Here is a 21,656-nt window from a genome sequence, read left to right on the forward strand (position 1 = left end):
ATGCAGATAGGAACAAGCAATTTTACTTTTGTCTTTAAGAAATCAAATCAATAATACCTGGGGAGAAAAGAGACCAAAAATTTTTTTCGTTCATATTTTAAAGTTGGTAAGCAAACAACAAATGATGATGAGCCATCTCTAAGGCAAGACACAAAGTTGCGGTAGTATAAGCACTAGGTTTCTTTTCCTGGTGCTATAGCCTTTTTTAATAAAAACCAAACACATGCTTTAGCAAGTGGAAACTTTACAGTTTACTAAGTTCCATGTGTGATCGTTTATGGGATCTTTGGGATAATTTTCCATACTTATATGCAAAAAGAGCCAAGCCCAGTGCTCCAACTGCAGAAAGAGCAAAAAGCACATACAGTGCTATTTCTGCACTTTGTGATGTTAAATCTAATCCCAAAAAGCGCACGCTCTCAGCCGGTCCTGGTGTGGGGTCTGTTGGTGTCACTGTCCAGGGGAAAACAATAAGAAAGTATTAGTATGCAGCCTGGGGTGAACTCTTTCACGCACGTGTGTGCATTGCTGCCTCCTGCCTCTCCAAGGCTTTCAGTGCTGCTGTTCGGTACTCTGGCAGTAGCCGTAATTCTGTGGGATCAGTGATTGACACCAGTCTAGCTCAGAGTAAAGGCACAGCGGAGGCTGATAGTGCAATTTTTGAGACTCCAGGAAAGGCAAGTATTCTCTGGCAGCCGTGGTCATCCCCAAAACCCCACACTGACAATGGTTGCTGTTCGATGTACTCCTCTAGTTCAGAAAATGTAAATGATGAATCAGTATTTCCAAAGGCTTACCCAAAACACCGATTCGTATAAAGTATTCAAAATTGTTTAGAAAAAAAATGGTGTGGGAATACTGAATGTGTGTGGTTTGGAAAACATTTTAGGCAGTTCTGTTAATCAGAGGAAAGTAGAATGGAATAACTTTTGCTGCATTTTGGAGACAGGCATGTATCGAGGTGCTATTGCACAAAATTTCGTCGTTGTTCTGGTTTTGCGTACAGAAGTGACATAATTCCACATGAATGTCTTCAGTCATAACAAAGACTGATGATTAGTCAGTGCACTACTGGAGCCCCTAATAAGAATATTGCAGAAAATGGCGGTGTCTTTAAAGACCATAGATTATGGAAATCTTTTGGGACTAGAATCAGATGCACACAAACATATACACACCAGCACAACGTCTGCTGTATCACTTACCTTCAGGCTCCAGTTCCAGACAGGGATGTGGGCCTGTTGCTGGGTCTGGAAACCCATTGCAGTTTATGATCTGTGAGTAATACCTGGCAGAGGCCTTGGGGTGCCGCGGCAAGTTGAGGTCTGTGAAGTTCACGTGATAGAACCCAAACCTTTCATCAAAGCCCACTGCCCACTCAAAGTTGTCCATCAGCGTCCACGCCGTGTAGCCTCGTAAGTCGACGCCGTCGAGCACAACGGCTGTTAGCAGGACCAGACAGAGCAGGTTAGTTGTGCGGCCGGGTGACAGGAGGCGTCACCACTAGGCCAGCAGTGGCACAAAGATGCTCCGGGACACTACACAGCAGCCGAGCGCAGTGAGGTTATTGCCACTTCGGCCTCATTGGTTTTGCCGTCTCCCCATTCCCACCTCTCTCACGTGTTGCCGTAGCTCAGTTGTTCTGAGGTAGTTCAGCTGCCAACTTACAGCTAAGGAGCAACCAGGGTGGCTCAGTCAGCCTGCCAGTATTGGAGGCTGCTTTCCTCTGCTCCAAAAATCAAAGCTTTTGTCCAATAAACAAAGGTTTAGGAAGAGAGAAGAAAAGCCATCAACCCGCAACCAGTGTTTAGACAAATGCTTGTGAGGCCTCGCTGCTAAAAGGCAGTGAACGAGCACTTTCTGAACATCTGGCTGGCAGTTCCCAGTATGTCAGAGAAGCAAACTGAAAAAGCCCTTCCCCGATGCTGCTTGACCACTGCTGTAATTGAAACCAGTTTGGGGTTTGGGTTTTTTTCTGTTTTTTAAAAAGATGCAGTTTTTAGACACAGCAGTAGTCAAACTAGAAGTCAAAATAGGTATTCATCAAGTAGTAGTACCTTCTCTTGCCAGATGCAGCTATACAAGGAAGCTGCAGTTACCCTACTAAACCCAGGGTTTGTTCCTTTAGATCACCTTTCCCTGCAAAGTCGTGGCTATCCATGGCCAGTTTCTGCTCAACCCAAAGACTCTCAGAAATGGACACAGAGTAAACCCATGAAGTGTGTAGCTTGCAAGTGTGATGGCAGTGGTCTTTCAGCTCTTCACAACTTGCTTCATACACATCAGGCTTGTGGTGAGACACTGCTGCTCTCTAGAGATTTGAATGATCAGATTTAAATAATCATTCCTACCTTTCAGTGCTTCGTTAACATAGCTCCGATAGTAATGCATTCGCCAAGTGTCATTGAAGTCTAAGGCTCCCCTTTCTGAGATCCCATTTTCAGTCACGTAAATCGGAGGGTTGTTGTACTCTTCCTTTATCCATCTCAGGAGCTTTCGGAACCCAAAGGGTGTCACCTTTAGCCAGAAGGAACCAGAGTTCAGCCAGCTGCGGTCGGTTGCTGAAGCTACACCCCTGTGGAGGAGGACACGCCGATCAAGGGACCAGTCCCAAGTGCCTGCCGCTGTGCCTGGCACCTCATTGCTGCAGGGCTGAGGAACACGGTGCCGAGTTCTGCGGGAAACTGAACCAGAGGTGACGTTGTGGCACGCTGGCGAAAGCACAGCGGGCTGAGGTGCTGCTGGTGCTCACAAGCCTCTAGAAAACACTTCTCATACTTGGCTTTCCAATCATATTTTGCTTAAATCAACTATGGCTGAGGATGTGATGTTAGCTCCAAATCTTTGTACTTTGACACCATTTCTACTGTTCAACGTATAATGCAGTGCTTGAGCACACAAAATTGCCACTTACACCTACATCCAGGAATGCAAGACAGCCTAGTGTCCATCTACAGGGCTAAACCACAGGGGCTGGGATGCAGCAGCAAAGAGAAGTTACAATAATTTCATATATTCTCTGTGGAAACATTTCAGGTAACGGCCAATGTTCACCCCTGTGTGTGGTCCCACCATCACCTTAATTCTCATCAGAAAAACTGATAAGCTCCTATTGTTTACCTTTTGAAGCTGGGGAAAGAAACTGGTATCTAAATAAAAATCTTGACATGTATACTTAACCATGAAGTGATAGAGCTCTTCAGGCTTTGAACTTACCTTTATCCGATGTGGTGAGGGAACTAACAACTGTTTAACAGCAAATGGGGCAGTATCCATAAACAAGGATAATCTTAGCAGTTCAAACTGCAGATGAGGGGCAGGAAATATGACGAATACTGTTTACAGAGGATCCCAAATCATTGGGAGACTCAGAACTGCAGATTCCTTCCTTTAGTCGATCTTCTACTTTTCTTTGTTCTGTTTTAAACATTCACATTTATCATCAGGTCTGTAAAAAAAGGGCTGTTGCTGGACTTCTGTGAAAATAACAGCACCACAAGGTACTGTTTGGGGATATTTTCCCTAGTATTGGTTATATCACGTTAAAATACCTGTCTCACGGCTTTATTTGCTATCAGTTTACATTGCTCAGTTGGCCCAGGCTCCAAGTGTGCATATTTTACTTGACCAATCATTTACATTCATCTCTTACCTATCAGAGTCATATGACAGAACACCAGCAGGATAGTTTACATGGTATGTTAGAACTGTAGTATAATGATTTAGACCAAAGTAGTCATATGTGCCTTTAATTCTTTGCTTTTCACTTTCAGTAAATTCTGGAAGTCTGCAATAGAAAACAGAGAAAAGCATAACCCCCTCAAAATGTAAGTCTTCTCAGGATTTCCCCTTCTTTTGCTTCTACCCCTCCCCAGTCCTGTTGTATAAACTAAGCTTTTGCTAGAATACGCAGTTCCTGCTGCCTGCTTTAATGTTCTCCAAGAGAGGAACAGACATTTCACTGACCAGAAAAGAGACACCTGATGGCTAGAGGTCCTGCTCATGGTCAAACAAGAAGTTTGACCATCATCCTGCTTTGTAAGACAAGAAACAGTGCATGCCCAGTCAGGAACGACGGGACGAACCAGCGAGAATCATTTGGGTTGTCATGTGCTCACCACACCCCTATGGAGACCCAGAGCTGCGGTGTTCGTGAGTGAGGTGTCTCAGCCCACCATCCGGCAAGAGCGTGACTAGCTCTGACAGAGGGAAGCATGAAATGGTGCGTCCTAGCAGCCAGTGACATCCAGGCGGTCCTGCCCCGCTCAGGGGAGCTGTCACGAGCCCCCTCAAAACACTGTACTCCTGCTTGCACGCACTGAAGGTGCAGCCAGCCACCTGTGCTAAGAAAGATGTGCTTCACAGCAGCAGGGAAGCAGGCATCTGCTACAAGAGGAGCTCTTCTCTGTGTGGCAGTAGTAGTACTTGGTAGGTCATGGCAGAGGCTAATACAGCATTGTCTTACAAACTCTGGCTTCTACACGGGCAACAAAAACTTCTGAGCTTTCTCCCTGAGATCCATACTTTGAACACACTCCATATGTAATGCTGATATCCCTGGTACCAGCACCACAAGCACAGGGGGAGGGACCGTGATCCTTCTGGAGGAACCCGGGAAAACCCACGAGAAACTGGGAATGAGGCTCTGTGTGTGGACTCTACCATTTAATCCCAAAGTGCTTGGTTCCCTTCAAAAGGGAGGCCTCCTCAGAGAAGAACATCCCCCTTTGAGATCTGCAGCCCTACACAGTCTACACAGAGTAAGAAACAGAGTCAGGGACATCCAGGGTACTCTGGAACAAGGAGTGAGGTTTCAGCTCTCTTTTAGCTAGAGGAGGGAGAAAATTCTTCTGGGAATTAGGTCCCTAGGCAACGCCTGCTGAAAATGCAGCCAGTGCTCCTGGCAATTTGGTGATGCTTGAGAGTTTGCAGTCTTAGATTGAGGACAGGACTTCTTCCCCAGATTGAGATGCTTGGGCATGTTATCTCATAAAGCAACACACATGGCTTTGCTCTCTTATTAATGGCAGCAACTGCCAGAGAAGAAATAACCTGTCAAAAAAAGTGCCTAAGAATGCAAGTGTTTTAGGCACATATAAAAGCATAACTCGAATCTTGAAGAGACCTGCCTTTCCTGCAGAGCATACACCAATTCTTCCACCATCTCCCTCATTTTAAAACAAGCGGTCCTTCACATTTTCAGAGAGGAATGATCAGGAATAGCCCCAGATCTAACATACCCCATGAAATCGCTATTAAAAAGTGAAGAGGGAAAAAAGTGCTTTCCTTATGTGTGCCTAGGAAAGGAGAGAAAAGGAAAAACATTCCTGGTGGAGCACTACTACCACAATAATGTTAAGAATAATTAATGGAAATGGAAAATAAGAAACATAATTCAGAGGCACCAAGGAGTTCTCAGTGTTCGAGTTCAGTACATAGTTTTAAGAAAAGTTAAAGCACATTTACCATGGTCGTCAGGTAAAGCACTGTGTCTAATGCAGAGCATTTAGTATATCACTCTGAGCTGCCAACTTATTACCCCAAAGATAGGTTATATTAGTAAATTTAGTTTGCAAAATAGGTAAAGACAGGGAACAGGCAAAATGTACACTAGAATTTTTCTGGGAGGATACAGTAACACTTTTACAGTAACATTGCAACAGAATCATTGAAATTTAGCACTTCTATCAGAAAAGCAGGTTTCAGCACAGCAAGTAAAACAAAAGCAGATATGTGCCTGGGCTCTTACCGGGACTGGCTCAGACCCTGAGCCAGGCTGCGTTCCCGAATCCTTGTTTTCATCACTTCATTATAATCACCATTTTTGAAAATGGGATGAGCAAACCAACCTAGAAGAAACTAAGCCAGGAAATAAGGGAGAAGGATAAATTATGTATCAAAACAAGGGATTTAACCATTTCTCCGTCATGTGCTGCTTTATAGCTAGTACCTGAATTTATAATAAACAGGCACATGGAGATACCCAGGGATGCCCTGGTGTTACTTTATTGGCAGTAAATTTAATAAGCTTTTGTCACTGCAACCATATTTTGTCTCATTTCTGTTGCATACTTGATCAGCCACGAGAAGAGAGTGATACATTTCCTTGCAGTGATGCCTCTGGCTCATCCTTTTCTTTCAGTGAGATGCTGACCTGGGTTCTGGGCATCTCCAGCACCCAGAGAGGGGGTACCACCATGAACAAACCCAGGAGCAGCACGAGAGCTGTGACCGGGTGTCTCTGTACCTGCAGGTATTGTCTGGCAGCATCGATGTCCTCCTGGTTGCGTGGGTTCCTTGGTTCTGCCCAGTCAGAGTTGATGGTGATAGATATTAATCCTCCTTGTTTTGCCCGGTAGGTCTCATTGTAGAGGTGCCAGGCTTCCGCGTGGGCCTTTATTAAGTTGTGCGCCACCACGTAAGGGGCTCGCCCTGGCCGAACAGAGATGCCTGGAGAGACAGTGACAGCACAGGCAGTGGAGCAGCAGTTCCCAGCTTTCTCGTCGCCTGCTTCCCGGGTTAACACAACACCCAGGACACCCAGAACTGCCCACTATGAATAAACGTGCAGCATCTGGTGCCCTCAGGCCCAGCCCTGGGCTGAAATCGCTGCTTCGGCAGAGACAGCTGAAGGTGCAGCTGCAGTGGGCAGGCTGTGCAGAACCCCGCGTCGTCCCTTCCTCCCCCTGCGGCAGGACACGGGCTGGTTCAGCTCTCCGCCCGTGCAGGGCTGCCAGCCCCAGCAACAGGCTGACGCTGCCAGTATGGAGAGCAGAAAGCCGTGTGGCCAGGCCAGCTCCCATCCCTCCCCTTCCCCTTGCTTCTACCCTACAGCTGAGCTTGGCCCTCCTCCAGCCCTAACCCTTCTCCACAGTCCCTGGAGCTGGTCTGGGAATGGGGTCTGCTCCAGATAGGAAGTGTAATCTGGAGGTTGCGGAGGAGGGGTGGATTAGAGGAGTGGAAGAAGGAGGATGGGTCTTGGAGAGGACAGGCAAAGTGAAAGAAGGGCCTGTTCACCACACCACAGCAGTCCAAACCCCATTTATCCCCACCATGCCATCTTTCTTGCTCTACCTTTGCAAGCCTCTAGCATCTACTCTGCTGCACCACAAACCAGAGTTGTGCCTACAGTGGTGTGCAGACTCTGAGGTTATGCCCAGCAGTCTTACCTGGAGCAGCTGTGCCAACGCCATAGCCAAAATATGCGGTGTTGTAGGGTTCATTGAGGGTTATCCAAAATTTCACTTTATCTCCCAATCTCTGGAAAAGGAGCTCAGCATATTCCTTAAACCTCTGAACTATAGTATCATTCTCCCACCCACCGACGTTCTGCAGTGCCTGTGGGAGGTCCCAATGATAGAGAGTTACCTGTGGGGAAAGACAGCAAGAGAAAAGACTCAACCAGTCACTCTTACTTCTGGAAATAAGGACAGTAACCCAGCCTCATTTATGAACATAAATAAACTGTGCTTTGATCTGCAGCTACCTGTTCCTAACGGTGTTTGACTTTGTAGCAATCACTCATGCACTCAAATAAAAGACCTTTTTGCCAGTGTTTCAGTTTCTTCAGGACACAGGGAAATGACTCAAACTCTAGGGAATGCCTATTGGTGGAGATGAAGCTTTTACCAAAAAGCACCACAACCTTGTGATAGCAAGAACTTGTCAGTGAAGAACTGCTGCGCCTGCACTGACTCTCAGATGAAATACAGTCCGACAGAACACCTCTTTGGGCTGGTACATCTGTTGGACCAGTCTAGAGCAATGCCATGAAGGCACAGGTTTGCTCAGGCATGATCTGATGCTTGTGTAGATATTCCTGGATTGCCCCCTGTACGGTGTGCATACACACATATGCAGTGTTTGGTGCAGCCATGTGCACTCCCTACGTGTACCAGCATGGTTTGGGGAGGACAGGGACAGCCAGCAGTGGGGAAGCAACAGGTAGAAGCAGAAAAAAGCTACATGTGTTCAAGTCTATGGGGACAGGTCAGATTCACTCAACAGTGCTGAAAGAGCTGATTGATGCTGTGGTGAGGTCACTGTCCATTGTACGTGACAAACCATGCTCATCAGTGGAGCCTCCTGACTCCCGGGAAAAGAATAATGTTACACTCATCTCCAAGAAAGGCAAGAAGGAGGATCCTGGGAACTACGGGTTGGTTGGCCTCACCTCAGTCTCTGGAAAGATCACTGTGTAGGTCCTTGTGGGATCCACTTCCAAGCACGTGAGGGACGAGAAGGTAATTGGAAACAGCCAACAATAAGGTTACTGTGATCTTTCTGGGTAGTAATTTCTAACATATCACTATATTCTCAGTTCATTTGCTTATGCAAAAAGCATGTTTTCTTGCAGAACACAATGAAAAACAATTTTTCGGTGAAGGAGGGCATGGATGGAAACACACACATGTGCTCTGAGCATCAGACTTGGGTTCTGCTATTTTTTAGTTACCTGAAAGTTACTGGTTTTAGTTACCTGAGGCATAATGTTAGCTGCCAGAAGAGCATTGATAAGCCTTTCATAGTAGTTCAGTCCCCTTTCATTGATGTATCTGGTGGTCCCATCTGGGAGAACACGGGACCAGGAGATTGAAAAGCGATAGTGAGACACCTTGAGGCTTTTCAGCATTTCCACATCCTCCTCAATCTTGTGGTAGCTGTCACAAGCTACATCTCCAGTGTCATCATTGCTGATTTTCAAGGGAGTGTGAGAAAATTGGTCCCAAATGCTAAGTCCTTTCCCATCTGCTCTCCATCCTCCCTCAATCTGTAATTGAAGATGGGGAGGAATTGTTAGTAAACCCCAAATTTAGGTCTTGGCCTAGCAAAGAATTCAGCCTGTTAGTCTTTGTGGCACCACACAATATTTTGACTTATCAGCTTAGGACTAGAAATAGCGATGTTTTTGCTATACCAAACTAGTAAGACCTCTTGGGCCTCAAGGTCACAGAACAGGCATTGTTTCAGTTCACCTGCTGCTCCATGTTGGCTGGCTCTTGTGAAGCCCATGATGCTGTCTCAATCCCTGTGGTATAACCATGCCCTTAAATATCTCCAAGTTCCTCCCTTTTACAGCAGTTGTTACACTAACCCTCAGTTACAGTAAAACCTAATGTTACAAAAGCTGTAGGTGTCTCATCTAAAATGAATTAACTGTCTGCAGATACTTTAAGAGTCTGTCTCAGTTTCCTAACCTGATATGCTGAAGTTGCTACACTCCACCAAAAGTTCTTTGGAAACTCTCCATATAAAAATTCATCTTCTTTTGGCAATGGGATACCATTATTGCGGATGATTTCTGCATAGTACACAGCAGAGCGCTTTGGGGTTCTTGGCCTGTTAGGATTGTCAAAATCAACCTGGTGCAATCCAAATCTTGGATCGTAACCATTCAACCATTCAAAGTTATCCATAAAAGACCAAGCGTTGTATCCTCTCAGATTAACACCATCCAACTTGTAAGCTGAAAGACCAGAAACAAATGGAAGCGCATCACACATTAAATGAACCACAAGGAATTCACATGCAAGCACATACATGCTTCTAGCTTCATAAAGCTGGCTTTGGTCAACTAAGATCATTAAGAGACTCTTCATAGTTGGAGGATACAAAGTACAAACCGCCATGCAAAAGAGATCATAAAAAGAAACACTATGTTTATATTGTGTTCAGAATATTTAAAGATTGATATCAATCACTTTTAAAAACTACTCTTCAGAGGAATAAAGTAACCAGAAATCTAGAGAGGAGACACAAAACACCAACAGAACAAAAGCAAACACTGGTACCTTTTAAAGCTTCATCAATGTATGTTTTGTAGTAAAATATCCTGGTATTGTCATCAACATCTGATTTGGTCTTTATCCCCACCCCGTTCTCAATTATGTATATTGGGGGATTTCCATATTCTTCTTTGATCCAGTTCAGTAGCCTCCTCATCCCCCAGGCCACAGCCCTATGGTCAGTAATAGCCGAGGAAGGCCAGGAGCTGTCAACCTTTGTTAAAACTTCCTGGTCATACTCATAAGAGAAGGGCCTCAACCTGGTCGTTGCATGGGTTACAATCTTGGAGGTGTAGGTGTTGAAGCAGAAAACATCTGCTGTGCCCCTGATGTATTCACGCTCCTCCGCTGTGAAAACTGGGAGGCGAGACGATGGCAGGTTCTGGAGCTCACTCCTGTTCCCAACTTTCCACTTCATGACCTCGGGGTAGTCCCCATTTTTGAAAATCGGGTGTGTAAACCACCCTACCAAAAACTGCAGGTACCTGTCTGCAGCTTCTATGTCCCTGGGGTCACTTGGTGTGTTCGGCTCAACCCAGTCAATGTTGGGACACAGAGCAATGACCCCTCCCTGACTCGCTCTGTATTTGTCATCATATGTGTGGTAGACCCTGGCGTGAGCTTTCAGTAAGATGTGGGCAACCCTGTAGGGAGCACTGCCAGGGTCATTGACATTGGGTGGAAATGCCCCAACGCCATAGCCAACCCAGGCAATGACTTGGGGTTCATTGAACGTAATCCAGAACTTCACCCTGTCCCCAAAGGTCTGGAAACAGAAGTCCGCAAAACTATCAAACAGGTCAATCAGCACGCTGCTCTCCCAGCCACCGATGTCCTGAAGAGCTTGTGGCAGGTCCCAGTGGTAGAGAGTGACAATTGGAGTGATGTTGTTTGCAACCAGTCCATCAATGAGACGGTTATAGTAGTCAACTCCATGGCTGTTTATTGAGTTGTTCCTTCCGCTGGGGAAAATTCGAGACCAGGACAGGGAGAAACGGTAGTTCTTTACCCCTAAGGCTCTCAGCAGGTAAATATCTTCCTCCACTTTGTTGTAGCTATCACAAGCTATATCTCCAGTATCATTATTCTTTATATTCCCTGGGACATGGGTGAAGTTATCCCAAATGCTGGGTCCTTTGCCATCAGCATCCCAACCTCCCTCTATCTGGTAGGCAGAAGAAGACACACCCCATGTGAAGTCCTCTGGGAATGTCCCATAAAAGTACATGTCCCTTTCAAAGTCTGTTTGAGATGAAAACTTCTGCCAGACCACCTTTGCCTTGGAGGGAACTTCTGATGCTGGTAAATTTGGCAACTTTGACGGCACGGGTAGGTCAAACACCACTGGTGTAGAAAATCTGTCCAAGACTTTGGATGGGAAACCATTTTTTTCAATAACACTGGAATAGAAATAAGCAGATGCCTTGGGAGTCCTTGGTCTGTTGCTATCTTCAAAATTCACATGATGCAGCCCAAATTTTAGGCTGTACCCCACTGGGCCTTCAAAACCATCAACCAGGGATTGAGCAATATATGACCGAACATCAACTGTGTCTAGTTTCACCGCTGTCACAGAAACAGTACAAGACACTGTTATTCATTTGAACATGTTCTGAACACAGCACAGCACAACATAAGCACCACAACTGAGGGTAACAGTTGTGATAAGCCAAACATCTATGAATGATCTTTTAGGAAAAAAAAAAACCAAACGCCAAACAATTAGAGTATCTGGCAAGAAAAGCAGTCAGCACTGTAATAGGAGCTGCTGAAATGCTTAGTGATAAAAATGCATGGGAAAAGAACTATTAGTCAAGAGATATTTGAGTACAGGACACTGTGCCACTGGTATCCCTTTCCCTGTGTTCTTGTTCTCACAGAGGGACTGACATTGGGGTCCAGGCTACATTTATCCATATATATGAAAAACTTATTCCCATATCTAAACAGAATGGAGAGTTCCATAGCTGGACACCAGATAGGCTTAAGTATATGAGGTCACACTACATATGCAATAGGCAGCTGACCTCATACCACTATGCAAGTGGTGATGTTTTAAAGTTAACCACCATGGCAGTGATAGAATAATTAATTGCCATTATTAAAAAAAAAAAATTTACAATTTCTCCATACCTTTTAGAGCCTCATTGATGTACCGGCGGAAATAATTCACTCGCAGAGTGTCATTAATAAGATCACCTGTGTCTTCTGTTGGCATACCATTTCCTGCTATGTAAATTGGGATCTTTGTCCCTGTATATTCCTGGGACACAAACTTCAGCAGCCTTCTTAATCCCCAAGGGACCACATGGATCCAAGAAGAGGCAGCCTGTGGCCAAGAAGGATCTACATGCAAGGAGAAGTTCCCGATGCTCTCGTAGCTTGGTGTGCAGGTCCCATTAGTCACAGCACTAACCAGGCGGGAAGTGTAATGGGAAAGACCAAAAAAATCTGCAGTCCCTTTCACCCAGGACTTCTCCTCTTCTGTAAACAGAGGCAGCTGTGCAACTGTTGTGGAGCACTGCTGGTTTACTTCCTGGATCTGAGCCTTCAGAATATCTGGGTAATCACCATTAACAAATATAGGGTGAGCAAACCAGCCAAGCATGAACTGCAGGTACCTCTCAGATGCCCTCACATCCTCAGAGTTGGTTGGAGTCTTGGGTTCAGCCCAATCCGAGTTCAGCACCAGCCCCACCTTTCCCAGTTGCTGAGGACGGTATTTGTCATTATACAGGTGCCAGACCTTGGCATGAGCCTTGAGAATTGTGTGAGCCACCTGGGGGCAGAAAGCAGAGGAATATGTGTCACACTGCTTTGCACAAGAACCCTTAAGCATTGAGATTATTGCTATGTGAGAATGTCATCTCCATCCAAAAGAAGAAACCTGACAAAGAAATAATCATAGCCAGAGTGCAGCAGGTTTTGGATTAAGCAGAAGAATCTGGCTATCCGTCAACACCAGCTTTCAGAATAGAAAAATAAAATAAAAACACAACTAGCACCCATTAACTACCCCATTTTTTTGCAAGTATCATAAATCCAACAAGCAAACAGTTGTCTCAGAGGCCACGTTAGGCTTGAACATAGTTAAAGTACAGAACCATCAGAGGAAAACAACACAACAATGGTAGCTGCAGGCTCCTAGTTATTGCTGTGTCCCTACCTTGTAAGATGCTACTCCTGGGTCAGTGATTCCTGGAGGATGCTCTCCGGTGCCATAGCCAGCATAGCTGATAACCCAAGGCTCATGGAAAGTGATCCAGATCTTGACCCGATCCCCAAAAGTGGCAAAGCAGAAGTCTGCATAGTTTACAAAAGCATCTATGATACTGTCATTCTGCCAGCCACCAAGAACCTGAAGAGCTTGTGGGAGGTCCCAGTGGAACAGAGTCACCATGGGCTCAATGTTAGAGTCTAGCAACTGGTCAATTAATTGGTTGTAATAATCAACACCCTTGGAGTTGATGGTCTCGTTGGTGCCAGCAGGGAAAATTCTAGGCCAGGATACAGAAAATTTGTACAGTTGGGGACGAAGACCCCTAAGTAGGTAAACATCATAGCTGGTTTTATAGTAGCTGTCACATGCCACATCTGCTGTTTGGTTCATGTAGACATGACCTGCATGCCCAAACTGATCCCAGATGCTCTCTCCTTTCCCATCCTCTGCCCAAGCTCCTTCGATGTTAAAGGCACCTGTGGATGTGCCCCAGAGGAAACCACTTGGGAAAACGTCTTGCAGAAAAGAATCTCTCTCCAATTCAGACTGTTTAGCAAACATTTCCCAAACTGTTTGATAGGATGAGCGAGGGGCAAGAACAGTATCTGGGTTCTCCTGTAGAGTATTTGTTTTGCTGGAAATAGAATAAAAAGAAGTTACAGTCTCCAAGGTGGATGCCAGTGCCACAGAACTTGCCAACACAGAGGACAGAAGAATCGTTTGCTTCCCATTCAGCTGACGTAAGCCACTTAGGGTATAGTTCCTTTGTCATCTGATCAGTCCAACTTACTGCCATCCAGCTGGCAGATGAAGGTGGAGTGCAATGAATTAACTGCAGAGCAGCTCAAGAGCTATATATCTAATGCATTTCTTTGCAGGTAGATTGTCATAATTCATTACAGCCAGGTCAAAGGTGCAGACAAAATCCTTGCAGTGTGTAGCATTTTGTCATGCTACAACTGCTGTCACCAGTTTCCATGGGACAAGCTAAAACTAATCAATCCTGCTTCTGTAATCCTTAGGATCTCCCTGCACAATGACATCTACATTTCTGTAGGCACAATTGGCTTCTCTCCTAGGAACGTCTCTATTTTATTTTATTTATTTTATATATTTATTTATTTATTTAATTTATTTATTAACTGTTTTGCTCTTGTAAGAACAGAAGCCTTGGAAAATGTACTTGCTACTATTGGCTTGCAGGTGCAATCTGGGTAACCAAGGATGAGAGAGTGGAAGGGATTACATTGCCTGTAATAGTAGGATAGAGGATTGCCTGTAATAGCAAGAGACTGGGCTCAGCAGAAAGGCATTCCTTTCCAGTCCTTTCAGCCACTAACAGCAGACTTTACCTCTAAAACTGTATTGTGTCTGCCTGCACACAGGTTTCTAGAGGACACTATTTTATTATAGTATCTGATTTAAGGGACAAAAACTGTACCTTAAAACATGAGATGATGAGAAGTCCAAGAACTCATTAACATCATACCCAATCGTACGTGTCTCTTTTTTATTAATAGCTGAAAACAAACAAATATTAAGTGATGGACTTAGTCACAACTTAGATGCCATGGACTGCGTAACACTACTTGTACATACAATTACACCTTCAGAAACAAGGTGCTTTTCATAACTAATAGCTATTTTTCTCAGATCAAATATGTTGGGTTTTTATTAGATATTTACAATTTCATGTTAAAAAATGATCATAGAATCATAGAATCATTTAGATGATTGGAAAAGACCTTTAAGATCATCGAGTCCAACCGTAAACCTAACACTGCCAAGTCCACCACTAAACCATGTCCCTAAGAAGTGCCACATCTACAAGTCTTTTAAATACCTCCAGGGACGGTGACTCAACCACTTCCCTGGGCAGCCTGTTCCAGTGCTTGACAACCCTTTTGGTGATGAAATTTTTCCTAATATCCAATTTAAACCTCCCCTGGTGCAACTTGAGGCTGATGAAAATGATGAAAAGCTTTGGGAAAGATTTCCTGCTTCCCCTCCCTCAACACTCACCATCCACCCTTAATTTTCCAAGAAGGCTATGAAAGAAACCATAAAGTTATGTTGTCTAATAGCAGTTGTCTGGACTGGACAATTATGAATTTCCTCTATAATTTGCCATGCAGAGCTTAGCTAAAAAACTCTCCTCCTCCTCCTTGAAATCTGTCACTCACCTGTGACAATGGCAGCTACTGGTATGAAAGGATTCTCTTCCATGGAACCACAATCAAGGAACTTTAGACTAAAAACCAAGATCTCTATGTCCTTCCAGACATTCTGCAAAACCAGAAGTCAGAGATTTGTATGAAAAGAAGCATCAGCCCACTAGTAAAACCATGCTCTTGGCATTTGTTGCTTTTAACACAGAATAGGAAATACCTAGAAGACTGAGAATTGGTGATAAAGTTCTTCAAAGTTAAATTCATAAATCAACAGAGTAAGCATTAAATACCACCCACTATTTTTCTCTGATCCAAAAAAAGCCCAATGCAAATCAAAGCATAAACCCCAGAAACTTTCAGTGTTCGACCTCTCATTGAAAAGGCACAAGGGACTATGTCCTTTTTTGAAAGTTTACTTGGTAAGAATTTGTTGCCATAAATGTTTGACCCACTTCACATTTTTAGAGTAATTTCAGCATGCTGGGACCCTAAAGAGAATGAGTCACATGGGAAGCTCCTTATTCTGCTACTCAGTTGCTGGATGACTCTCATCTTACATATTTTAAGAATGCAATTCACTACCAGAGGTTTAATATCAGGTACTAGCCTATAGCATCACTGACATTGTTGCTGCCATGTGATCTAATCCTTTCACAGACTCATCCTCATTAACATTTCACAGACTCATCCTCATTAACATTTCTAGCACAGCCTCTACTGATGAGGAGTTGCAAAGTTTGGTAGTACCATTGCAGAACCCACGCTAGAATAAAATACTGTCTTTTAGTGTATAGGTATTAGCCTATCAAACACTTAGGATGTGAGAGAGGTGGTTTTTCAGTCCTGGACAAAAGAATTATGCCACTCCAGTCGTTCGTGCATCAATAATGAGCATTGACCAAGATGATCCTTTCCAGCACTTTCGAACACCTGTTCTTAAGTCAGAAGAACAACAGAGAAGTAAGTGAGCACTATGCAGCTGTTTCCTAGTGTAGCTGTTGTCTGAGCTCTCGCAGCAAATCAGAACTGTTTAGACATGCATCAAGAAACATGAAATGCCCCTTCTATTTATGGTCTGTTTTCTGCTGCTATAATTTTAACAACACTGTGCATAATGTTACCTGGAATTCATTCAATTTCTTGTAGAAATCTGTTTCATTTCCACAACAGTACTGAATGCTGAGAGACAGAAAGTCTACCGAATCCTGGAAACACGAAAAGGAAAAGAATCATCCTGGAGTCAAATGTATTTTTTGCAGGTATTACATGAAAAATATATAAAATTGTGAAATGTTTGATAAAGATACATTGCTGGAATAAGAAGCCATACAGCTATATGGGAGCCCTGGACAATATAATGAGTACAAACAGGATACTGTATGGGAAGATGCATTTTGTATCTCTCCTTCTAAACAAAGTAAAATTTAAAGAGCTAAATGAAATTCTAGGAGTATTTTATGAACTTAATATTAATGATTTACAGTTGATTTTTTAATTAGTAAGACTGTCTATGCTTAATCAGATAGAGAAACCTTTGCAACTATGTGGTTCAGGTAGGCCTTATCAATAATCCTTTGGGGAAAGTCCACTTCAGAAATCTTTAATCATTCCAAACTACAAGCGTTATCCCACTAGAAGTCATCAAGTTCAAGGGAATAGATCATATTCTTTTATTAAACCAGCTGATGAAGTTGGAAAAAAACTGATAAGCTTTCAGTTTATTTTTCAGTCCAAGGTTTTCGTCTAGTTTAGTCAGCTCATCTAACACAACATCTTTCCTCTCCCTACAAACCACACTTTGCTTATATCCTTGAAATGCCATGCCTACAACATTGCTTACCCTATTACTAAATTTTGAAGGATTGTGAATACAAGCAAAAAAACTGCACTGACATTTGTTCACTGTATCCTACATCAACATCCTCTAGGTGAAGACAACTACTAACAGAGAGTTTGGTCTTTACAGAAAGGATGTCATCGTCTTTGTAGAGATTATGTCCTCCTCATGTTGTGGCATCCCTGTGCCACTAGACCACTTTTAGCACAGCGCTCTCTGTGTTTTAACATACTAAGCAGATTTTTTAAATAGCAGTTATTTAAAATAAAGTATATCTATTTCTTTGGTGGTGCATTAAGTAGACTTGCAAAGAAAATGACAATGGGTACACTTTTTGCAGATGCTTTGTCATTTAAGCGTGAATATTGCTAAAATTGCCAATTATGAGAGCAAATATGTCTCTATATATCTTAATCAATGCTTACTAGCCAAGAAAGGATGCTGAAGTCATTTTTAAAATCAGCGAGCTTCACATGATCAGACTAATCAAATAAGTAAAATTTACCAAATTAGTCAATTGGTCACCTTGCTAAAATTTTATTTAACTTGCAACAAGTCACTTGATCCTGTACATAAAAATCAAGTTAAATTGAATCAAATTTATATAAATTTGGAAATAATTTCAGAAATAATTTCTATTAAGGTGTTACCTGAAGAGAAACTGAAAGCAATTCTGATGAAGCGCTATCCAAGACATGACCCATTCCTAAAGCAATGGACAGTTTTCCACCTTGAAAAAAAAGGAGGCAGTCTATTGGTAGTATGTTAAGGACCAAAATTTCAGTTCACTGCAGTTATTTTAAAATCAGCTGGAAAGTTTTGAAGATGTGGAACATCAGACAGTGCCCTAGGTAGCTGATTTCAGAATACCCACTATGATCTCAATGGAGAGTTGAAGCAGGTTGAAATTCAAAGGCAGAGTTCAAGGACTCTGTCAATAAATCTTGTCTTATCATGACTGCTCATAAACATATTAGCACTGTTGCTTGCAGGAAGGTGGATCTGAATACAGCTGTCCAGTGGGTGCCCTTTCACTCCATGCATAATTCTAAGTAATATCTCTAATTTTGATGCCTTTGTGGTGGTTCTACAGTGGTTATTTTTTAAAATCCATTCTGTGCTGGATGGTGCTGAGATGCTGGGGCACTGGGAATTTGGGAGGACAGGTTATGTGGGAGGGAAACCGGGCAACTTCTAAAGCGTGAACTGTACTGCAAAGTATTTCTGACAAATGCAGGCATTAAAAATAAATTAATTAATTAAAAATTTGAAAAAAACAGGACTCAGTCAGCTCTACTGGTTGTCTGCCTGTGACATAAAATTCCAAGCCCAAAGAAGGCAGACCCAAGAGGACAGCAGCTTAGAAAATCCTGGGTACCCATCATAGAAGAGGTGAAATTCTCTTGCTCTGTGTAACACAGTTAGAGTTAAGATTTAATTACTTAAAAATCCCAGTGTCTGCAATGAGGAAAGTCAAACAAAGGACATTGCAGACTTCCTCACACTATTATTGTCTCTCAGGAGACTTCTTGTGCCTTGTTTCTTCATGGTTTGAGGTACATTTCAGGAAGTTTTTAGTCTTTCCTCTGTGGGTCAGGAAGAGGTACACAAAAATATATTATTATCTGCAAAATAGCTTGATTATTATGACTGTCATTGTACACAGAAAAAATAGAATAAGACTGGATTTGAGTAATTTTAAAATAATTTGTAACTGATAGAGATAATGAATTTTCATTTTACTCTAAAAAGTAAATATTTTGTTTCATGTTAGTTTAACTTTTTAAAGTTAAATAAAATAATTTCACTTTGATTAAATGAGAAATGTCATTTTACACCATGATCAGTTTTGTTTAAGTGGATTTTTTGCATACATTTGCAAAGATTTCCATGTTTTGGGTGGAAGGCTGATAGTTGAATTTGACCTGATTCTTCAGCTAGATCTGGACCTCCAAAGTTGTATTCCCTGGGAACACATCATGCCTTAATGAAAAAGCTTGCACCCATCACAAATAAGAGATTACAGCACAGCCACTGATTGATGGCATAATCTTCCTCTTGTAGCTGAAACGGTAGCTATTGCAATCCCAGTTTTCAATGACATTGAAATAAGGAATAAGGCTTTGAAAATGAGATTACTGGGCAGGAATCAAAGATTCTTCCTAAGTCTTATTCCCACTTTTATTATACAATACATTTAAGGTTTGGTATATGAACAGTATGAGAGTGCAGTTCATCAGGGGCATGTGCTGGTCTTTAAATTAAGAGCACAGGGATAACAGCCCCTAGAGAAAAAGCATATAAAAGTATTATAATTGATTTTGAAGTACTAGTTTCTGATGCTCAAATTAACCAGAGGCTATTTAATACTTCCCTGAAGCTTAAGACTAAATATAAATATGCACAAATACACATATATATTATCCCCAACTATTTTGACTATCATTTCAAGTAAAATGTGATTACTAGTAAATTACAAAACAATTATCAAAATAAGGGATTTGAAGGAACCTGTTACTCAAGGATTTCTATGTAATTCTGAGAACACTGATAGCATATCACAGAGATTGCATGTAGCAGTTGCCATTTAATCCCATCACAAAATATTTCTGAAAAAGTCATATAAAAAAAAAATCCTTCTCCCCATTCTCCTTACCTGCCGGCGAGTATTTCTCGTGGTAGAGGGTGTAAGCTCTTTCATGAGCGGCAGCTAGGGCCTGGACTCGGTACTGGGGGTCATCGTAAGGCAGGCTTTTCAGGACCTCCGGCAGGTCGCTGAAGGTGAGCCACACATCAACCAGGTCCCCAAAAACACGGAAGCTGAACTCTGCATATTCCACAAAAAGGTCAGCAAAAGCGTTGGCTTTCCTACCCATGGCCTGCGTGGCCACAGCGTCAGGGACACGCTGGTGATGCAGAACTACCACCGGCCTGAGGTCTGCAGCAACAAGGGTCTTGAGCAGCTCCTGGTAGCACTGCACTTGGGCTTTGTCTGGCTTCCTGGCATTCCCCTTCGGAAGAATGTATGCCCATGGCAGGAAGACTTTGTAATGCGTCACCCCGATCTCATGAAGGTAGGAGAAGTACTGGGGCAGCTCAGGAGCCACAAGATCTTGTTGGCACAGGTAATCATGGGCTTCAGCCACGGCAGGGCCCTGATCTTCCTTGGGTAGGACGTGGTTCTGCAGATGAAATCTATTTACTAACTTGCTGTGTAGAGGTCCAGCAATGGCGATAAAATTCTGAGCAAATTCCCCATCTATCCCAAGGCTGGGAGAGACTAACAGAAAGAAGACGACTGTCTTACAAATCAGCTCCATTTCTGGACCTGCTTCAGAAACAGTTATTCCACACTACTTATATTACAGTATAAGTAATATTTAACTGAAATTATCTATTACATAGATAAATGTTCCCAGAACTAACTGACACTAGAATGATAACAAATCAGGACTTTCAATCAATAGATGAACAAACAAATGGATGAATACAAAAACCACTGTCAAACAATTAGTTGGAGAAAGGTCATGTGGAAACATTTTCTGAGATGCTCAGGTTCCCCTTTATGCTTGAACATCAATTGACAGTTGCTGATACTGCCTCCATTTCAGAGGAAGATTAAATAAGCAGACAATGCTTTTCATCTCCTCTTGGCCTTTTTTGGCTTAAGAGGAATCCCAGCACAGCTCTAGATGCAGAACGTAACAAGAGCAGAGTTATCTGCATTGCTGGGGCTGGGTGCCACCACAGCTCAGGGTGTGCAGGACAGCAAGAGGCAGGTTTGTGCTCTAATTCTTGGCTGCATAAAGGAAATCCGACATACGGTATCTTACCCACTTGGAAAAGTGACTATTATTACGTGAATTCAGACAAGAGCAACAATGTGCGTCCTCATGCCCGATGACATCAAGGAATTTGAATATCATTTTATTGCTTTCCAAAGTACTTCTTCCTTCAGCCTTGAAAACACATGCTCTCTCAGCAGGGTGGACACACACAGATCACCTACCCGAACTGCTGCAGGGAAGAGATAACTTGACTTTTCTACATTCAAATACAGCAAAACTGAAGAGCTGAGAATATTTGCTGCCTAAATACAGAACATGTTTAAATCAACTAAACACAAAATTCTACATAACTGTATTGAAAAGTCAGTTCCATCTCTGAGTTTATTTCCTTTAATAACCAGCTTTTTGTCTAAAGCATACCTGGAATCATCTGGGGAACTTATTGCTCTGTCAAGCAATATTATCTTTAAGTTACAGTAGAAAACGTCTCTCAACATTTGCTGTTACTCAAATAGCCAATCTTATAGCTTGTACAGGGATTGTAATTTGTGTACTTTGACCCTGTTTGATTCCCAGGTGACTATTTTTTTTTAGGAAGCCTTGAAAAGCTTGCTGAAACATTGTGCTTACTGTTCTGAACAACTACGTATTCTTTTTTTTTCCTCCTGATGTTTGAATAACAGTTTGAATAGGAACTTTACAGCACCACCTGCTGCTTATTTTTCAGTAGAGCAGTGTTAACTCAGAAAGAGAACACCCCTCCTAGCCTATGAAGCATATAGAACTGGGCAAAGAGAAGCAGAAAAAAATACTTTCTCCCATGTGAAGAATATTTATTATCAAAGAAAGACTGGG

General features: G+C 42.8%; 1 protein-coding gene across 2 annotated transcripts; it reads right to left on the reverse strand.

Moving 5' to 3' along the window:
- Window positions 1-244: 244 nt before the first annotated feature.
- LCT (lactase) lies at window positions 245-20,333 on the reverse strand. 2 transcript variants are annotated; one of them, XM_050900247.1, is made up of 19 exons: window positions 19,670-20,333; window positions 17,714-17,743; window positions 17,096-17,157; window positions 16,298-16,381; window positions 15,189-15,291; window positions 14,455-14,525; window positions 13,990-14,030; window positions 12,952-13,639; window positions 11,919-12,564; window positions 9,792-11,351; window positions 9,198-9,466; window positions 8,480-8,770; window positions 7,170-7,368; window positions 6,248-6,450; window positions 5,750-5,859; window positions 3,653-3,787; window positions 2,352-2,575; window positions 1,206-1,442; window positions 245-453 (listed from the first exon to the last, which is right to left on the reverse strand). In XM_050900247.1, the coding sequence occupies exons 1-19, from the start codon at window positions 20,331-20,333 to the stop codon at window positions 245-247; spliced, it is 5,826 nt and encodes a 1,941-aa protein (XP_050756204.1). The 2 variants fall into 2 exon arrangements, with proteins under 2 accessions (XP_050756204.1, XP_050756205.1); XM_050900248.1 differs by lacking the exons at window positions 13,990-14,030; window positions 17,096-17,157 and having other exon boundaries at window positions 14,447-14,525; window positions 17,664-17,743.
- Between the last annotated feature and the right edge of the window lie 1,323 nt (window positions 20,334-21,656).

Source organism: Gymnogyps californianus, chromosome 7, assembly GCF_018139145.2.
Source record: "Gymnogyps californianus isolate 813 chromosome 7, ASM1813914v2, whole genome shotgun sequence".
Lineage (NCBI taxonomy): Eukaryota > Metazoa > Chordata > Aves > Accipitriformes > Cathartidae > Gymnogyps > Gymnogyps californianus.